Source organism: Octodon degus, unplaced genomic scaffold, assembly GCF_000260255.1.
Source record: "Octodon degus isolate 3935 unplaced genomic scaffold, OctDeg1.0 scaffold00029, whole genome shotgun sequence".
In the NCBI taxonomy this organism is placed as follows: Eukaryota; Metazoa; Chordata; class Mammalia; order Rodentia; family Octodontidae; genus Octodon; species Octodon degus.
Genome location: NW_004524605.1, coordinates 17,686,534 through 17,703,134, shown reverse-complemented (window position 1 = coordinate 17,703,134; position 16,601 = coordinate 17,686,534). Strand labels below are relative to the sequence as shown.

At 35.3% G+C, this 16,601-nt stretch overlaps 1 protein-coding gene across 2 annotated transcripts in view; it reads left to right on the top strand.

The window, feature by feature from the left end:
* Gabrb2 (gamma-aminobutyric acid type A receptor beta2 subunit) overlaps window positions 1-16,601 on the top strand; it is a 248,619-nt gene that overhangs the window by 67,187 nt on the left and 164,831 nt on the right. For both annotated transcript variants that reach the window (XM_023713143.1, XM_004629407.2), the window contains exon 5: window positions 14,361-14,581. In XM_023713143.1, the coding sequence (XP_023568911.1) occupies window positions 14,361-14,581 (221 nt within the window). The remainder of the gene's footprint in view (window positions 1-14,360; window positions 14,582-16,601) is intronic.

Genomic DNA, 16,601 nt, shown 5'->3' with positions numbered 1-16,601 from the left:
TCTTCCTCTTCCTCTTCCTCTTCCTCTTCCTCTTCCTCTTCCTCTCCACAGAACCAGGGATTGAACTATTTTTTAATTTTATTTATTTATTTATTTTTGGTGTATCCTGGGATTGAACAATAGCTTCTAATTCATTACTTTATCAAGACCAAGCATGCAACAGAGAATTTGACAAATTACTTAAGTATTAGAAGGCAATAAAGATTTTTCTTATTCAAAACTCAAATTATAAAGCCATTTTAAATATTGTATTGATGAACTTATCATTTTGCTTATTAACATAATACCATGCAAATATGTTGCTAATTATTTAGGACTTGAGGTTATTAATTACTCTCAAAATTAATAACTACCTTTGATAACCATCGTGGATCCTGTGAAACTGCTAAAATTCAGATATTTTCAACTGAAGATAAATGTCAGTTCCTTACGGGTAAATTTCAGAGTTAATTCATGACTCTGTTGAGTAAACTCCTGAAGTGATATGGATCTAAGAGGAATATGCTTTAGTTGTTGGGTATATTTTTTCCATTGAAGTATTATAAACTGATTTTTACAGGTAGCAATGTAGGTCATTGTGGTTATTGTAGGCCTTTGTATGGTAACGTAGACTTTCTGCCAAAACATTCGACACTGTGTCAGTGATCATCTTTTCTGTAAAAAATTTTATAACATTTTCCTGTGTGTGACACTTCAGTTTGCAAATCACAGCAAATGCATGGGAGCCAACATTCATCTTTCTCTTTTTTGTCTCCCAGGCACAACTTATGTATGTTCAAAATTGTTTGTTTTTCATTGCTGTACAGAAAAGAGAAAATGTGTGAGCCAGTGACTGTGTTGTGTTTGTGTGTGTTTACGTTTCCTTAAATTTTGGAAAGAAGAAAAAGGAGAGTGAAAGCTGTTTTAAGAAAAGATAGAGCCAAAATAACATTTGTAGTGAAGAAAGTACTCAAGTACTTAAAAGATGGGTGAGGCCAGAAAATACATAGCTGAGCCAGAGTTTGGAAAAATTGCCCAGCATGATGTGTTACATATGAAAGTGAAAATAAGAAGATTCATAAATGATGGAAAATTTTGTAGAACACTAATCATAATGATACATTACACTAAACTTTTCCTTTGCATAATCTCACTGATAGGAACTAGTTCTTCCCCTGTTTTACAGAGTGTGATGGCTCAAGAAAGCTCATAGCATGTTCAGGGTCCCACAGCACTTATTTAGTGGTGAATCCTCAAAAAATGCATGCTGCTTCTGAAATGACTGCTAATGCATGGAAAAGTATGAATCAAGTGCAATTCTAGATATTAAAATGGGGCAAAGACTAATTAGAAAACAAAATAATCTAAAACAGTTTGAGCTAAATTTAGAGTAATAAAATCAAATTGAGAGTAGATCATCCATACAACTTATATATTTAATGTTGATTATCTCAAGGTGAATTACATTGCAGGTCATATTATGTATTCAGGTGAAGGACAGTGATGGCCATTTAAGCCATCTGGATATCTTTTATCCTTTGAACTAGTGCCATGATCATAGATAGAGAAGATAAGTCTGTAATAAAATACAAAATGAACTAAGCACAACATACTTGATAAGCTCGGAGCCTTGGATATATGGTTTTGGTTTCACTTGTGCACTTGGATCTCCCTTGTGGGTGATCTTACCAGGTGTCCTGTGTCCCACATGTGTGCCTAAGAATTAGTCAGAGCTGCTACCATGAGCTTCTGCTAGAAAACCACAATTGAACATCTGCTTGTGATGGCTTTCGGTGGGGGGAGGGGGGCTGGTATTACTCCATTCTATTCTAGTTTCGGAGGTTGAGAATATGAAAATATTGCCATGACCTATAATTGCATCAGCAATTTGTGGGCTTCGATGCAGAAGTTGGAACATGTTTAGGAGTTAGGAACCTAGAAACAGCTTTGTGGAATATTTGCGTGCCCTCAGAGTCGCCTTGCTTTAAATAGATGCATGCCTTCAGATATGCTTGTCTCTGGTACTAAATACTTTGCCAATAGAATTAGAGTAGCTTTGAAAGACAGAGAATACTAATAATTTTGAGGATGTTTGAAACATTTAAGAAAAGGAAAACATGAAAACTAATTCTTAAATACCAGGGAGTAAAGAAAAAAATTTCTTTGGGATGTGGGTATCATGATTAACTATGGGATTTAAGTAATAAAAGTTTGAAAAGCATGTAGGAGGAAAGAAGTGAAAAAATCTTTAGTATGTTCATGAACACATGTTCATGAAATGTCAGCTATGTTTAAGATAAATTTTCTTCATCACTTCATAAATAAATGATGACATGATTTTGGATAAGATTTGAAAACCAGTTGATGTTTCACCACAGAGGGTTTCTTATGTTAATTTATCAGTAAGGCCAAAGTTTGCCAAGTCTGAAAAATTTCAAGTATTTCCAAATGTGGATGGGCTCAGGGATTTGGTGTACCAGAGCGGATGGGATTGCAAATCAAATGAATAGGCAAGGTATAAGGTGCTGTGGCAGGAATTTGGGTTTAATTCTAAGTCATTGAAAAACTCTTGGTCTATATTAATTAGGGAAGATGTACAACCTTCCCTTAACCTAAACCCTTGGTTTAAGTTACTACTACCTTGTAGAGGGCAAGGGTATGACACAGTGAGACAGTATTAATGAAATTAGAGTAATTCACATACAATAGTTCCTTATAACAGATTGCTGAAACTGGAGACACATGTGAGGTGTTTGTGGCAACATTTGGAGGGAAAGCTGTGAAAACTTACTACTGAATTATTTTCTAATAATCCTTGAGAAGAAAATATTGAAACAAAATGTTGCACATTTTAGAGGCTTTTGTACATGTTGCTAAATAGTATAATGTATATACTATATAAGAGTTAACAATTGTATTTACTGGAAAAATATTGATAATATTGTTTAAAATATTTTCTGTAGTATATGAATAATATCAGTTTTTGCTTCTGAAGATTGTAACCCATCATATTGAAAATATATTTGCTATAGAAATTTAGGTTTGATTATAGAATTAAGTGATCATTTTCATACTTGGTGTAATGTCTTTGTGTCACAAAATGAGAAAAACGTAAGATTTTAACTGTGAAAATACTTTGGCATTCTAGTTGTTGGAATTCAGTTCTTTTGGGTCACATTTTTTAAGGGGACACACCAAACAGAAAATATTGTCTTTTCTAAATAAGCCTCTAATTAGTACACTGCACACAGGATAACAGTAAAAGATATAAATGTGCATGTTGAATGCTTAGATTTTATTCATGTGAAATTCATACTGTGTCTAATTTACTAAATACATTTGCACCTCCTAAATCACAGAGTTTTATTGGCTTAAAAACAGCCCTGTCTTACAAGCATGAGAAGGTCAGATTTTCAGAAGAAAACCTTAATTTTGATGAACCACATGCTAAAGGAAGATGACAAATGATAGCATATTAGATGTAGTTGTTTTTTTCAGCAAGGGGTAATCAAGAGGAAGTGAATTTTTTTCCAAAATTATAGAAACCTGATAGCAGAATAAGATTGCTTCCGAAAAATACCTAATTTTGGACACAATGCCATTTATTTATTTATTTATTTATTTATTTGTTTATTTTAGGGATGGATACAGTGTGTTCAGGGTCTCACTACTAGATTGGACTCGCAGTGATCCACCTGATTACAGCCTCCCAAGTGCTGGGATTACAGGTGTGCACCACCATGCCAAGTCTCAGCGTGCCCTAGGGGCAGGGCTGGTACTGCAGGCATGGGAATCGAAGCCCCAGCCCCTACTCCTGTTTGCAGGCACTTTACTCTGCTGAGCATTATCTAGAAGAACTAAAGAAACAAAATTAATTACCAAAGATCAAGATTTTAGCAGAGTAGTAGTATTTTTTTCAAAGCTTAAGAAATCCAGCCACAACGGATAGAGCTCATTAAGTATCCCACACCTTTTCACTGATGAAAACAGTTTCAAACCTGATCTTGCAACAGCTGGGCATCTTTCCATACTCCAGTGAAAGATGAAACACATAGAGAGCCAACTTTTTACCATTCTGTCTTCTCCCTAAGAAAGATGGTATCAGAAAGAAGTAATGATGTTGACCATTTTCTCTAATAGCAATCCTTTGAAAGCAGAAAAGATGAAGTACTCTGATGTCCATGCAGAGGAAAGAAGAAAGCTCTTGGGAAGCCGCAGAAGGAAAGGAATGTAGAAAGAAGGCTGAAGCTTTAAAATTAGGTCGAGCTTCAGGTCCAGATGGGAATATTGGACCATCCAAGTGCAGCCTGTTAGCTTGAGACCAAGAGGACCCTCGTGAGGATGGCCGTCTGTAGCTGAACACAGCCAGGAAAATGCCACAGTCTTGTCAATAATTAGATACAATGGAAAGTGTTCCTTAAGGAATGCTTTTTGCTATTTCATGGTCAAAGAGCTTCAGTGGTATATGTTGATGTTTGTATCTTTTGCTTTGTCTAACTAAAAGGTACAAGTGGTAAACTGAGTAAATAGACTGCTTCTCAGGTGAATGAAAGGAATGAGAAATTTGGGAAGAGGCCCCAGACTAAACGGACAGTGATTTTATATAAAATGCATACAGATACGTATAGTTGTCCTATATATATTGTTAATATAAATTATCAAACTTTTCTAGAGTATTATATAAATAAAATGACATACAACATGATCTTTTATACCTGGCTATTTTTAACTTAAATTTCAGTATTTGAAAACTATGGATGATGTTGCATTTATCTGTAAGGTTTTTCTTTTTTATTGCTGTCTAGTATCCTGTTGTACTTGTGTGTACCACAGTTTATTTATTTGATGAAAATTATTTCATGTAGCTTCTAGATTAGGCCAAAAAATGGCACTTCCACACACAGAAACATATTACTAGATTATAGGGCAAATATGTGTTAGCATTCTAAAAAATCTATCAAACCACTTCCAAGTGGCTGATAGGTTAGAACTTTTCCTTGATGTGGTAATCCTCTCAGTTGATGTGAATCTTCTCCGATGATTACAATATTCAGTTGTATTTTGGTGATTTATTTGGGCTCTTCTAGTAGCTGTAAGTGGAATTTACCTGTGAATTTTAACTTTTACTAAGGATACTGAGCATAATTTCATATGCTTGCTTTTCAGTTGTGTATTTGTTTGCTTAAATGTCTGTTTACATGGTTTCCTTATTTCCCTAATAGTACATGTTTGAAGCACCTTGTGATTACATTCATTGTGCGCAGTTGGTATGTACACATAACCATTTTCATTCTTATTCCCCTTCCCTTCACTCTTGACCCTCACTCTCCATCACTTGGCGCCCTTTAAAATCTATTTCCCATATTCCTTTCATCTATCTTTAATTTTAATTTTCTCTTTAATTTATCTACACTTTGGCTTTCTTTTATTATAGAAGCCATGTAACAGCTAAGCTTTTGTGTCTGATTAATTTTGTTTAACATTATGGTGTCAAGGCACATTATTGTCCGATTAATGACTCAGCTGTGTCCTTTTCTATAACAGAGCAATGTTTCATTATGTATCAATGCATTCTCTAAAGTTATCTGTTAATGTATCTATAGGCTGATTCCAAGATTTAGCTAATAAATCTACTGCTATAATCATGAGCATGTATTTATCACTGTAAAATAATGTCTCTCTAACAGGAAGACACCTACTAGGAGAACAGCTGAGTCCAAAATTATAATTTCTTTGAATCTTCATATGGATTTACATAGCAGTTGTACTAATTTACATTCCCACTAACAATATAGCAGGGTTTCTCTTTCTTCATAACCTCACCAGCATTTGCTATATTTGATTTCTTGGTGAGGGTGATTATTTTTCAGAACCAAAAACGTCTGACTGTTGTTTTAATTTGGGTTTGCTCTAACAGCCGGCAGCACTGAACTTTTTTCATGGATCTATGGACCATTTACATTCCTTCTGAGGAGTGACTCTTTCAGTTCCACTTTTTGATTGTCTTTAATTTGGTGAAGGCTTATTGTGTGCATTTTTGTATATCCTAGATATGAATCTTCTGAACAATCAGTAGCAAAATTTTCCCTATTCTGTAGGCTGTCTCTTTACACATTTGTCTTCTTTTCTGTGCAGAAGCTTTTAATTTGACATGATCCTATCTGTTGAGTCTTGTTATTTCTTATGCAGTCAAGGTTCTATTTGGAAAGTCCTTTCTGGGACTATGACTTTAAGCATTTTACCTATTTTTATCCTCCAGCAGGTTAAGTATTTCCACTTTCTATGTAGATTTTTGAACAACTTTGATTTTATTGTAGTGCACGGTGAGAGATAAAACTCTGGCTTTAATCTTCTGTTAATTTTTCATTGAGTACGTTTAATTTTGAGAATTCTTAAATAATTTATGCTTCTTGCTTCGCTCACTGCTGAGATTAAGATAACTGACAGCCAAAGTAAAGGGGGGAAAAGTTTATTTAGTTCACAGTTTGTACAGTGTTTAGTTCATAGTTCGTTGGCACCAAGGTAGGGTGGCCGGACAGAGGCATGGCAGAGGAGCAAGGATTCAGGGCAGGAAGAAGGCCCCAAGATATGGCCACAGCTCTTTCTGTTCTATATAGTCTAACCAGGCAGCCCACCCATAGGGCAGGTGTAATTCACATGCTTAATCCCAGCATCAAAGCATGTGCTAATCCCAGCATCACATCCTTGATCTCAACAGCACAGACCTTAGATACAGCCACCTCCAAAAACACCCACCTCTGACTAAAAGCTTTGGGAGAAATGTAGCCACAGGTCATAACACAGGATATGTGACTTGGGATTTCTCTCCCCATCTCTGATTTGTAGTTTCAACCTTGGTAGGGTTTTACAAGGAGAAAAACATTTAAAATTTGTATAGATCCAGTGTTTCTTTTTCTATTTTAATGTTTTGTGCTTTTTAGGCTATATTTTAGAAATCTGTCTCACAGAAAATTTCTGTTTTCTTCAGAAAGATTTATAAGTGTATTTTTTTTGTTTCAGTTAATGACCTATTTGGAGTCATTTTCTTAGAAATTGTAAACTGTGTGTTATTGTCTATCAATCTACCAATCATCCTCCATCATCTATTATTTATTTATCTATCATCTACCTTTATGTAGTATTTCTACATGATCTAATTTGTTGAAAATATGCACTTTTTAGTCATTATAGCTTCGATATAAATCAAGCAAACACACTGGCGTATGACTTACATTTTATCAATTTGTGTTTCTGTCAATATTACACTGTCTTAGATTAGCTTAATTCTAAGTCATAACTTCAGATAATATATGTGCTGTAACATGATTCTTGCCTTCCTAAATTGTGCTGATGATTCTCCTTGCTTTGTTTTTCATATACATTTTTGTGTCATATTGGAAGTATGTACAAAATATTCTACTGGGTAGGATTTTGATTGGGATTTAGTTTTGTGTATAGATCAGTTTTAGGATAATTAGTGTTATTTACACTTTGACTCCAGAAACATGGCATATATCTCCATTTATTTAGGTATGTGTGGTTATGGATATTATCTATCTATCTATCTATCTATATTCCAAAACTATGATAGATTCCAGAATATCCAAATAGTACTATCTCTTCTAAATCTAAAGGAGGTTTATTATGAAGAAGTATAAACAGCTCCAGCTTCTGAAAGAGATAATAATCCAAATTTTCATTTTGTCTTTGAGAAATGGAAATCACTAAACTTATTCTCTCAATCACAATAGACATGTGAATAACATAGACAAATGCAAAACTGTAGCTTGTATATTTACTGATATATGTGTGTGCTTAGAAGATGAGGCTGTATATACATGTATGTACATACACCCATATATCAGTAAATATGCATATATTAAGTAAAAGGAGCAGAAGTGCAGAAATAAAAGCAAAGATCTCACCCTTCACATTTAGATTTACCTCTTTCTCTATTGCTTTTTATTTCACAAAGCTCTCAGGTGGCTGCTGTTTTATGCTTTGAGAATTTTTAGTTATAATTAGTTGTACAACTAACAATGGACTTAATTTATCGAAAACCTTGTGCAGCGACAGCGTGAACTGTGAAATACCTAGAAGTGGTTAACTTGTAGGATTTCAGTGAAATAAACAAACTATAAGGCAGCTTCTCAAAGGCTGGGTCATTACATGTAAAGGATGTGTCAATGTAAAGTTCAAAGGACTTATCTCAGGTGCGTGGTGGGCCACAAAAACATAGGTCACTGTATCCTTTTATGTCCAGTAACATTTGTTTTGATTCAAGAGCATCCTCCCTTCTTGACAGTGTCATGATAGATAATTTAAAAATGAATGAAATGAAAATTGATGTGACAGTTTGCAGAGTCACCAGAGTATATCTGTGAGCATTTCTTAGCAAACAGTGTCTTGCTGATAAATAACAGGAATTAGCATATAACACACAGAATCTTACAACATTACCTCTTATTTATGAAAGAAGAAGAAAATAATTTCATGTATCTAAACACATCTCAGCTGAGTGATAGACTCCAGAATGGCCAAGTAGTTCTCTATCTTCTAAATCTCAAGGAGATTTATTATGAAGAAATATAAAAAGTTTCACTTTCTAAAAGGGATAATAATTCAATTTTTCATTTTATCTTTGAGAAATTGAGATTACTAAATTCATTCTCTCAATCACAATCACTGTGTACAAACCATGGATAAATGCAATAAAAAATAGCTGGTGTATTCACAGTTTTCTGTTACAGTAATTCATGTCTTCAAGGCTGTTGGGTTTTGTTATAAATAAATATACTCTCCTAAGGACTCTTGCGTAGCTCTTTGCTAAATCCAGAATGTGATAGAAAAGTCCCAAGCACTGGTTAAAGTGAAGCACTGCAGTGAATTCCACTTACAATTGCTTGTTGTGCCTCTAGCATAGTGATATTCTTTGGTTATATGTTTGCTTGTAAACTTAGAAAGTCCTGAGTTCTGAGTGAGGTCAAGATGTATAGGTTGGGAAAACATTGCAACTTTTTGCAGATGATGTTACTTTGGTTATGAAAGGCATTTAATCTTTTTAGTGTATAATGTCTTAAAAGTCATTCTTTTAAAATGACATAAATATATTAGGCTATGTGAATATCAGCCAAGCTTGGGAAAATTCAAGACTTCATGGAGGTTAAAAAATGCATATTCTATATGCAAAATCACCCAGTTATACACAGAAACACAATATATGTATCTCTGCAATGTTCATTCATTCATTATTTGTCCCCAGGATACTACGCTAGCCTCTTACATTGCATAGATGATTAATACCTGATTGTACTCTTCAAACCCTCAAGCAGAGCATTGAGAGTTAACGTAAAAATAGAAATTTTTGAGTTCTGGGAAGCTGGCAGAGTGGTGAGCAGCAGAGAAATAGCCTTTCTGAAATTAGACGTCAAAATGCTAGAAGAAAGCAACATGTTCAGAAGAAATGGGGAACTGGGTTCTGGACTCAGGAAAGATCTGAAGTAAGAACTGAAGCCCATTGGGAGAGTGAATGGAGAGACCTCAGTACAGATGGGGTGGAAGTGAGGCTTACTCCCTGAGCCCATTGTGTGGGAGGGCAGCATGAATCCAAAGATGCCCTGTGACTACTTCTTACCCCAGAGGCCTCCACAGAGAAATATCCCAGTGAAACAGAACAGTGGCCTCAGTAGAATACAGTGGCTGCTGACTTGCTCAGGCTCAGACATCCCCCAGAAGAGGGTAGTTGGACAGTATTCTTCTTTCAGAAGGGCCAATTTACCCCTGAACTCAGAACAACTACAGGCTCCCTGGATCAGAGTAGGCTCTGAGTTCAAATGGATAGGAGATCAAGAAGCCAATGTAAAGACGTCAGGAGATACATGGAGTGTGATAAGCTAGCAAAGTCCGTTTTCAGCCTCATACCCAGAAACCAGCCTGAACTACAGAGGAAACAAAGGTTCAGGCTTGCTGGCATTATTCACTACCATGCCATAAAGCTACCGATGGCTTGCCAGGAGTCATCCAAATGGATCTGGATTCTGCGTACTTCATCTATCAGTAACAGCAGACAGGACTTGCAGTGCACTGCCTTTTCTGTCCCTTGTCCTCCAGCCTTGATTCTCATCTCTTCCTTTCCTTTCATTTCTCTATTTTCCCCCAACCCCTTTAAAATTTTCTCCGAAACCTAAAATCACAGTGCTTATTTACTATATGCAATTTTGATTTGTTTCAGATTTTCTTATATACCCCAAGTCTAGTTTATAGAGTTAAAAAGGTTCATGAATTGACTGGTACCACCTATTTCCTAAGCTGTGTTTGATGCTTTTGCTATTACTCATTGTACTACTTTAGCCAATGTGACATACTTTTCAGTGGTACTTTCTGGTATGCCAAATCTGAGACTGCCTAAAGGTCACAAGCAAGCCAGTAGGGCAAGGCCAAAGAGCCAGGACTGAGCCAAGTAAGCAGCAACTTCCCATCCCCAATAAACTGAAAAGTCCTGATCTTGGAAAAGAATCAGAACCCCAAAACCAGTTACATCTGGAGTACGTCTTGGATAAGTAGTCGTTTCTTAAGGGTTCTAAATACTAGCAATAATGATACTCACAATAAGCAGTTTACACACATCAAGGAGTTGAACTAAGAAAAAGATGATGAGATAACAATCATAAACATGTATGTACAAAATACCTGTGCACCCAAATATAAAAGCATTCTCCAAACCATCCTGCTTACACACATAGATAAATCTCTCTTCCCCATTCCCATCCCTGTCCTTCTCCTCAACTCAATAACTCTTTTCTTTCAAATAAGTTCATTCCATTTCCCCAGTATCTATTGTACTCTTCAGAATCCGTTTTCTGCTGGTCTATGGAAAGGAGCAGATAATGCTTACTTTTTTATCTTGTCTCCTTTTTTCAATTATTTCTCCCTTTGCTCTTCTTAATTTCTTATATATTTCTTTTTTCTTCCCATTTTTGTATGCATTTATCTGGTAACATGAATAACTGGTTGGAAGACAGCACTGCATTACAACAAAGACTGTGAAATTCATATTACTTTGTTAAGTGAACTTCTGTATCACTTGTAATATTTGTTTTAATACTATTCTGTACTCTCTTTATAAAATAAAAGGTAAAAAATATCACATATAAAACAAATATTAACCAATATTAAATATCAAATAAGCCCTAATGCAGTTGTAATGAGGCACCCTCTCTGTCTAAACATATCAAATGGACTAAAGGTCAACAATAAAATATCAGAACTCAAACAAACAGACTTAGTAGATGTCTACAGAGTATTTCACTCCACTACAACAAAATATTCATTCTTCTCAGATGCACAAAGGATGTTCTCCAAAGTAGACCACATACTAGCTCATAGAGCATGCTTAAATAAATTTAAAGGAATTAAAATGATCTTATGCATGTTACCAGACTATAGTTCAGTGAAATTGGAAAACGGTAGCCAAAGAAATCACAAGAACTTCATAAACACATCGAAATTAAATAATGCCCTCCTAAACAAACGATGGGTCACATATGAAGTTAAAGATGAAATTAGATAGTTTCTAGAATGAAACACTAATATCAGTACAACAAACTAGAATTTATGGGACACAGTGAAAGCAGAGGGATATTTATAATGGTGAATTGTCACATTAGAAAAACAGCAAGCTCAAATAAACTAGTGTGAAACCTCAACCTTCTACATAAAGAAGAGCAAGTCAAGTTGAAAGCTCTTATGAGGTAGGGAATTTTTAAAAATAAAGGCAGAAATGAATTCAGTGGGGACTAAGAAAACAATACAAAGAATTAATAAATCAAAGATTTGGTTCTTTGAAAATTAAAAAAGTGACAAGCTCTTATTTAACTTATAAAAATAAAAATGAAAAAGTAAAGCCTGGACTTCATACAGTTAAGAATGAACAGGACAAATTGCTACAGATTCTGTAGAAATCCAGAGCATCATCAATGCCTGCTTTGAGAACCTGTCTTATAATAAGATGGAAAATGCAGAAGAAATGGACAGATTCCTAGATAACATATGAATCACCAAAGTTGAATCAAGAAGATACAAAAATTCTCAAGAAATCAACAGAAGTCCATGAAATTGAAGATGTAATTAAAAACCTACCAGTAAATAAAACCCTGGACAGATTCATTGCCAAATTCTTCAAGAAATTTAGACAGGACTCATGCTGCTATTTCTCAAACTCTTTAATGAAAATGAAGTGGAGCTATGCCCCCATATTCATTCCTGGAAGCAAGCATTATCACGATACCAAACCAGGGAAGGATCCAAACAAAAAAGATAACTACAGGTCAGTCTCCCTAATGAGCATAGATACAAAAATCCTTAATAAGTTTCTGGCAAACAGAACGTAGCAAAACATGAAGATTATAAGGGTCAGTCAAATAGCTCAGCAGATTAAAGTGCCTGCTTAGGCAGACGCAGCAGCTGGGGTTCCATCCACATTCGGATCTGGCATGGCATGTGGTGCTGAGGATCAAACCCCAGTCCCTGTGCTTGCCTAAGCAGGTACTTAGTCTGCTGTGCTATCTTGCTTGCCCGAAGTCATGTTTTTAAAACATAGAAATTTAATTATCTTTTTCAAATGGATATTTGGTACTTCGTCATTCAAATGAAGGTGAGAACAATTACATTGTACCTATCAACTTGCAATGGATAAAATATTACAATAAATATGTAAATGCTCTATTCATAATGAGCTTGTTGTTTACAAATTTCATTTGAATTGTACATTTATTTCCGTAATAATTCACTCACCAAGTCAGGTTTGTATCAAAAGGCTTTTATTCAGTACTTAATTCAAACTGAAGTGGAAGAGCTTTGCAGACACACAGCCTAGAAACTGAGGGGAGAAATAAAGCTCAGACTCCAAGACAACATTTGCTTTATTTTTTAAATTAATTTTATTGAGAAATAAATAGCAATGAGAGTTTCAAAACTGATTAGTAGGACAGTTTTAATAATTAATACATTGCATATTTTTGTCTTTGTTGTGGTTATTCATAGTATAAGATGCAGACTTGATATCCTGTCCAAACACTTGGTACAAATCTTTCTTCTCATTGAGTTAAGAAAAAGTAACTGTATATCTATCCTATTTTGTATATACAGATACAAAATGGTCCTTCATTTGTATCCCCTTTTTGTTTACTTTTGTCAGAGATGGATATTCCATTGCCATTTAAATATTATAGGTGCGTGAATTCAGCAAAATAATCCAATAGAGTCCAGTAACCCATAATAGTCATGTGTTATCCGTAGGAACACTTGCTTTAGAACAACTAAGTTTCTAAACTCCAAAAGTGCTTCATGCAGATCCACCATGCTGGAATGAAAGTTCTTGCGACACATTGACACTAGTGACATTTTTTAGATAAGTAGGAAGCTACCCAAGTTTCTGAACTGCCATCTTTCCTGGGAAACTGGGAGACCCACCTTAATAAACTGATTAGGGTTCTCATCTATATACTCTTGTAGTTAGTATGGTAATAAATTAGCCACTTTGTAATAAGTTATTTTAAATTGCATCCTCCACTGAGGTATAAATTTCCTGTGACCGAGTTCCTCATGGTTCTAGCGCCACTTTCCCTGTGCACCAATCTTCTTTCTATCTCCTTGTGTGAGGATCCAAGGAGACTGCAGGGTGTTCCCCGAAGTACCAATGCTGTGTTCTTTTTATCTGCTCTCTGTACACTGTGAACTACTTAATTTTCTTTATAGTTCCAGCTGAACAATGTGTACTTTAATTCGACATGTAGAATGTAGCATGATTTAGTGCTATTTTGTTCATGTGTCCATATGTTAATAAGTTTTCTTAGAACATTGAATCTGTCTTCTTTATTCCAACTCTATAGCAATGCCCACCATATCCTAGATATAAATTAAATGTTTGTTGAATAAATGATGTGTGAAATCTTAGGCTTGAGATGCTAGTTGATATTTTTTATTGAACATAAAAAGGTGGCATAATGACTTTAAAGTAGTATTTATGTCCTACCTAAAATAATCTTCTACTCTATTTGAAACACAAATTATTAATGGTTTAATTCTTAATATATATGTAATAGATTCCATGTGGATATATTTTACTTTTTTATTCATAGTAGCTACTGTGGTATAAGTAAGAACATTAAAATGCTTAATAAGACTTGGTTTAATAAGTTAATATGCCTGTCTGTATAAATGGTATATGCTTATAGTGTATATTTTATATGGAGAGAAATAAATGTTTATATATAGAAATATATATATATATACATATATACATATTATTGATACTAAGGTGTTTGTCTATCCTACAAGCATATTACTGCACAAAGTAACTATGTTTCTTCTCACATTCACAGGATTATACCTTGACAATGTACTTTCAACAAGCCTGGAGAGATAAGAGGCTATCCTATAATGTAATACCTTTAAACTTGACTTTGGACAACAGAGTGGCAGACCAGCTCTGGGTGCCCGATACCTACTTCCTGAATGATAAGAAGTCATTTGTGCACGGAGTGACTGTCAAAAACCGCATGATCCGCCTGCACCCGGATGGCACCGTGCTCTACGGCCTCAGGTCTGTAGCGCCCATTTTAAATTTTAACTTTTTCCGAGAAGAACAGTTATTGCTTCTTATTGGAAGGCAGTATTTTACTCCTTTCCTTATTCCTCCTACAGTTGTGCTGATAAATGCTTAAACCTCCAACCTGTGATGTCCTGGAGCTTAGGGTAGCATGTTTGCAAAGGAACTTAACCTCAGCTGAGACTGTTTTTTTCTGAGTTATTGTCCAGTATCAGCTGTGGGCCCAAAAGCCGCTTTCTTTAAGAATGCAGATAAATGATATGAAAATAGCTGAGAGATGGGGTTTCTTTACAATGGAAAATAATGACAAATGTCAGATGATTGTTTGCAAACAGCAGATGCTGTTTATAAATTGCTCCTGAGCTGCCTGAAGTGGGTCACAGCGCTCTGGTGACAGAGCGCTCACTGTGCCCCCTCGTTCTTCCAGGAGCAATCTGACTTACAGATATAGTACTTACTCATATTTATTAATACAGAATTTAAATCTTAAATGTATATCCACATGAATAAAAAATGTGATATATTGGTATTTTGGATCATTATAATTTGTAAGATAAGACCTTTTTTTCTTAATTTTACTAAAAGCAGTGTATGGTTTCCTGGGGGTCAAAAAAGTTCAAGGACAGATTTGTTTTTTACTCTGAAAATATTTCAGTATAGAGAATATCTGTACATAGAAGAAGCAAGTTTGACAGTTTCTACTGCCCCAATATATTCTATTTTACATAAATATATTTTAACTCATGTTAATAATGACAATAACAATAGTATTACTCATTGACAGAGCACTTGCTGGGGGCTAGACACTGACCTAAATTGTTTGCCTACATTAGCACCCATCCCCCTACCCATGCAACTATCTGCAGTTTCACTTAACCCAACTGTGGTCTGAAAGTGTGAAAATATTAAATAGAAAATTCTAGAAGGACACTGCAGGTTTTAAATTATGTGCTGTTCCGAGCAGCATGATTGATTTTTAGCTGCTGTCTTACTCCGCTTCATCTTGGACAAAAATTGTTGCTCTGCTCCATGCAGGTTACACTGCTCAGAGGCTAGTGGCTCAGCAGCCCTCTTGGGGCTGAGTAGGCTAAGGCAGTACTCGGCGCTTGCATTGATGTAATCTAGTCATCATTTTCTTAATAATAGCCCCAGAGCACAAAGTAGTGATGCTGGCAACTCAGGTATGCCAAAGCGAAGCATCAGTGGTTCTACTTTCGGTGGAAAGGTAAACAAACATTTCTTACTTGATAAGGAAAGGAAAAACGTCCTAGGTTCAGGTTGGCAAGACTGATGCAGAGAAGGAAACTTAAATGTAAAATTGTGAAAGGCAAAGAACTTACTACTAGCTTAATGGTCACATCTCACACTGCAAAATTGATGCCAATAATATGTAAAAAATGTTTTATTAGCATAAAAGGCATAAATTTAGGGATTGGGTACAATTGAGTTTAACTGAGTTAAAGTTATCATAGTAGAGTGATATATAACATACCCATACATATAGTGGCTCAATTCATAATTGTTAAACTTGGAAGTGCCTAAAGACCCATCAACACATGAACATATAAATGAGTAAAGAAGGAAAATGTGGTATTTGTGTACAGTAGTGAACTGCTATACTATAAAGAAGGATTTTTTTGAGTCATGAATAGAAAAATGTGTTCATCTTGAAACCATATTGTTAAGTAAAATAACTCAAGCACACAAACTTCAGCATTATATGATTTCTTTTATATACTCAACATAAATAGGTTAAAGAACAGAATACAAAGTTGATAAAAGGAAACAGGTGGATAGATCTTTTGCAATAAAAGATGAAAACCAAGAGACAGAGCCAAAGAGGACATAAATCAAATTAAGAAAAGGCCGGTCAAATACTCAGCAGATTAGAGCGCCTATAAGTAGGCGCAGGGTTAGGGGTTCAATCCCTAGGCCTGCATGCTGAGACTGCAGTTGAGACTGAGCATGGTGGTGCGCACCTGTAATCCCAGCTCTTGGGAGGCTATAAACAAGC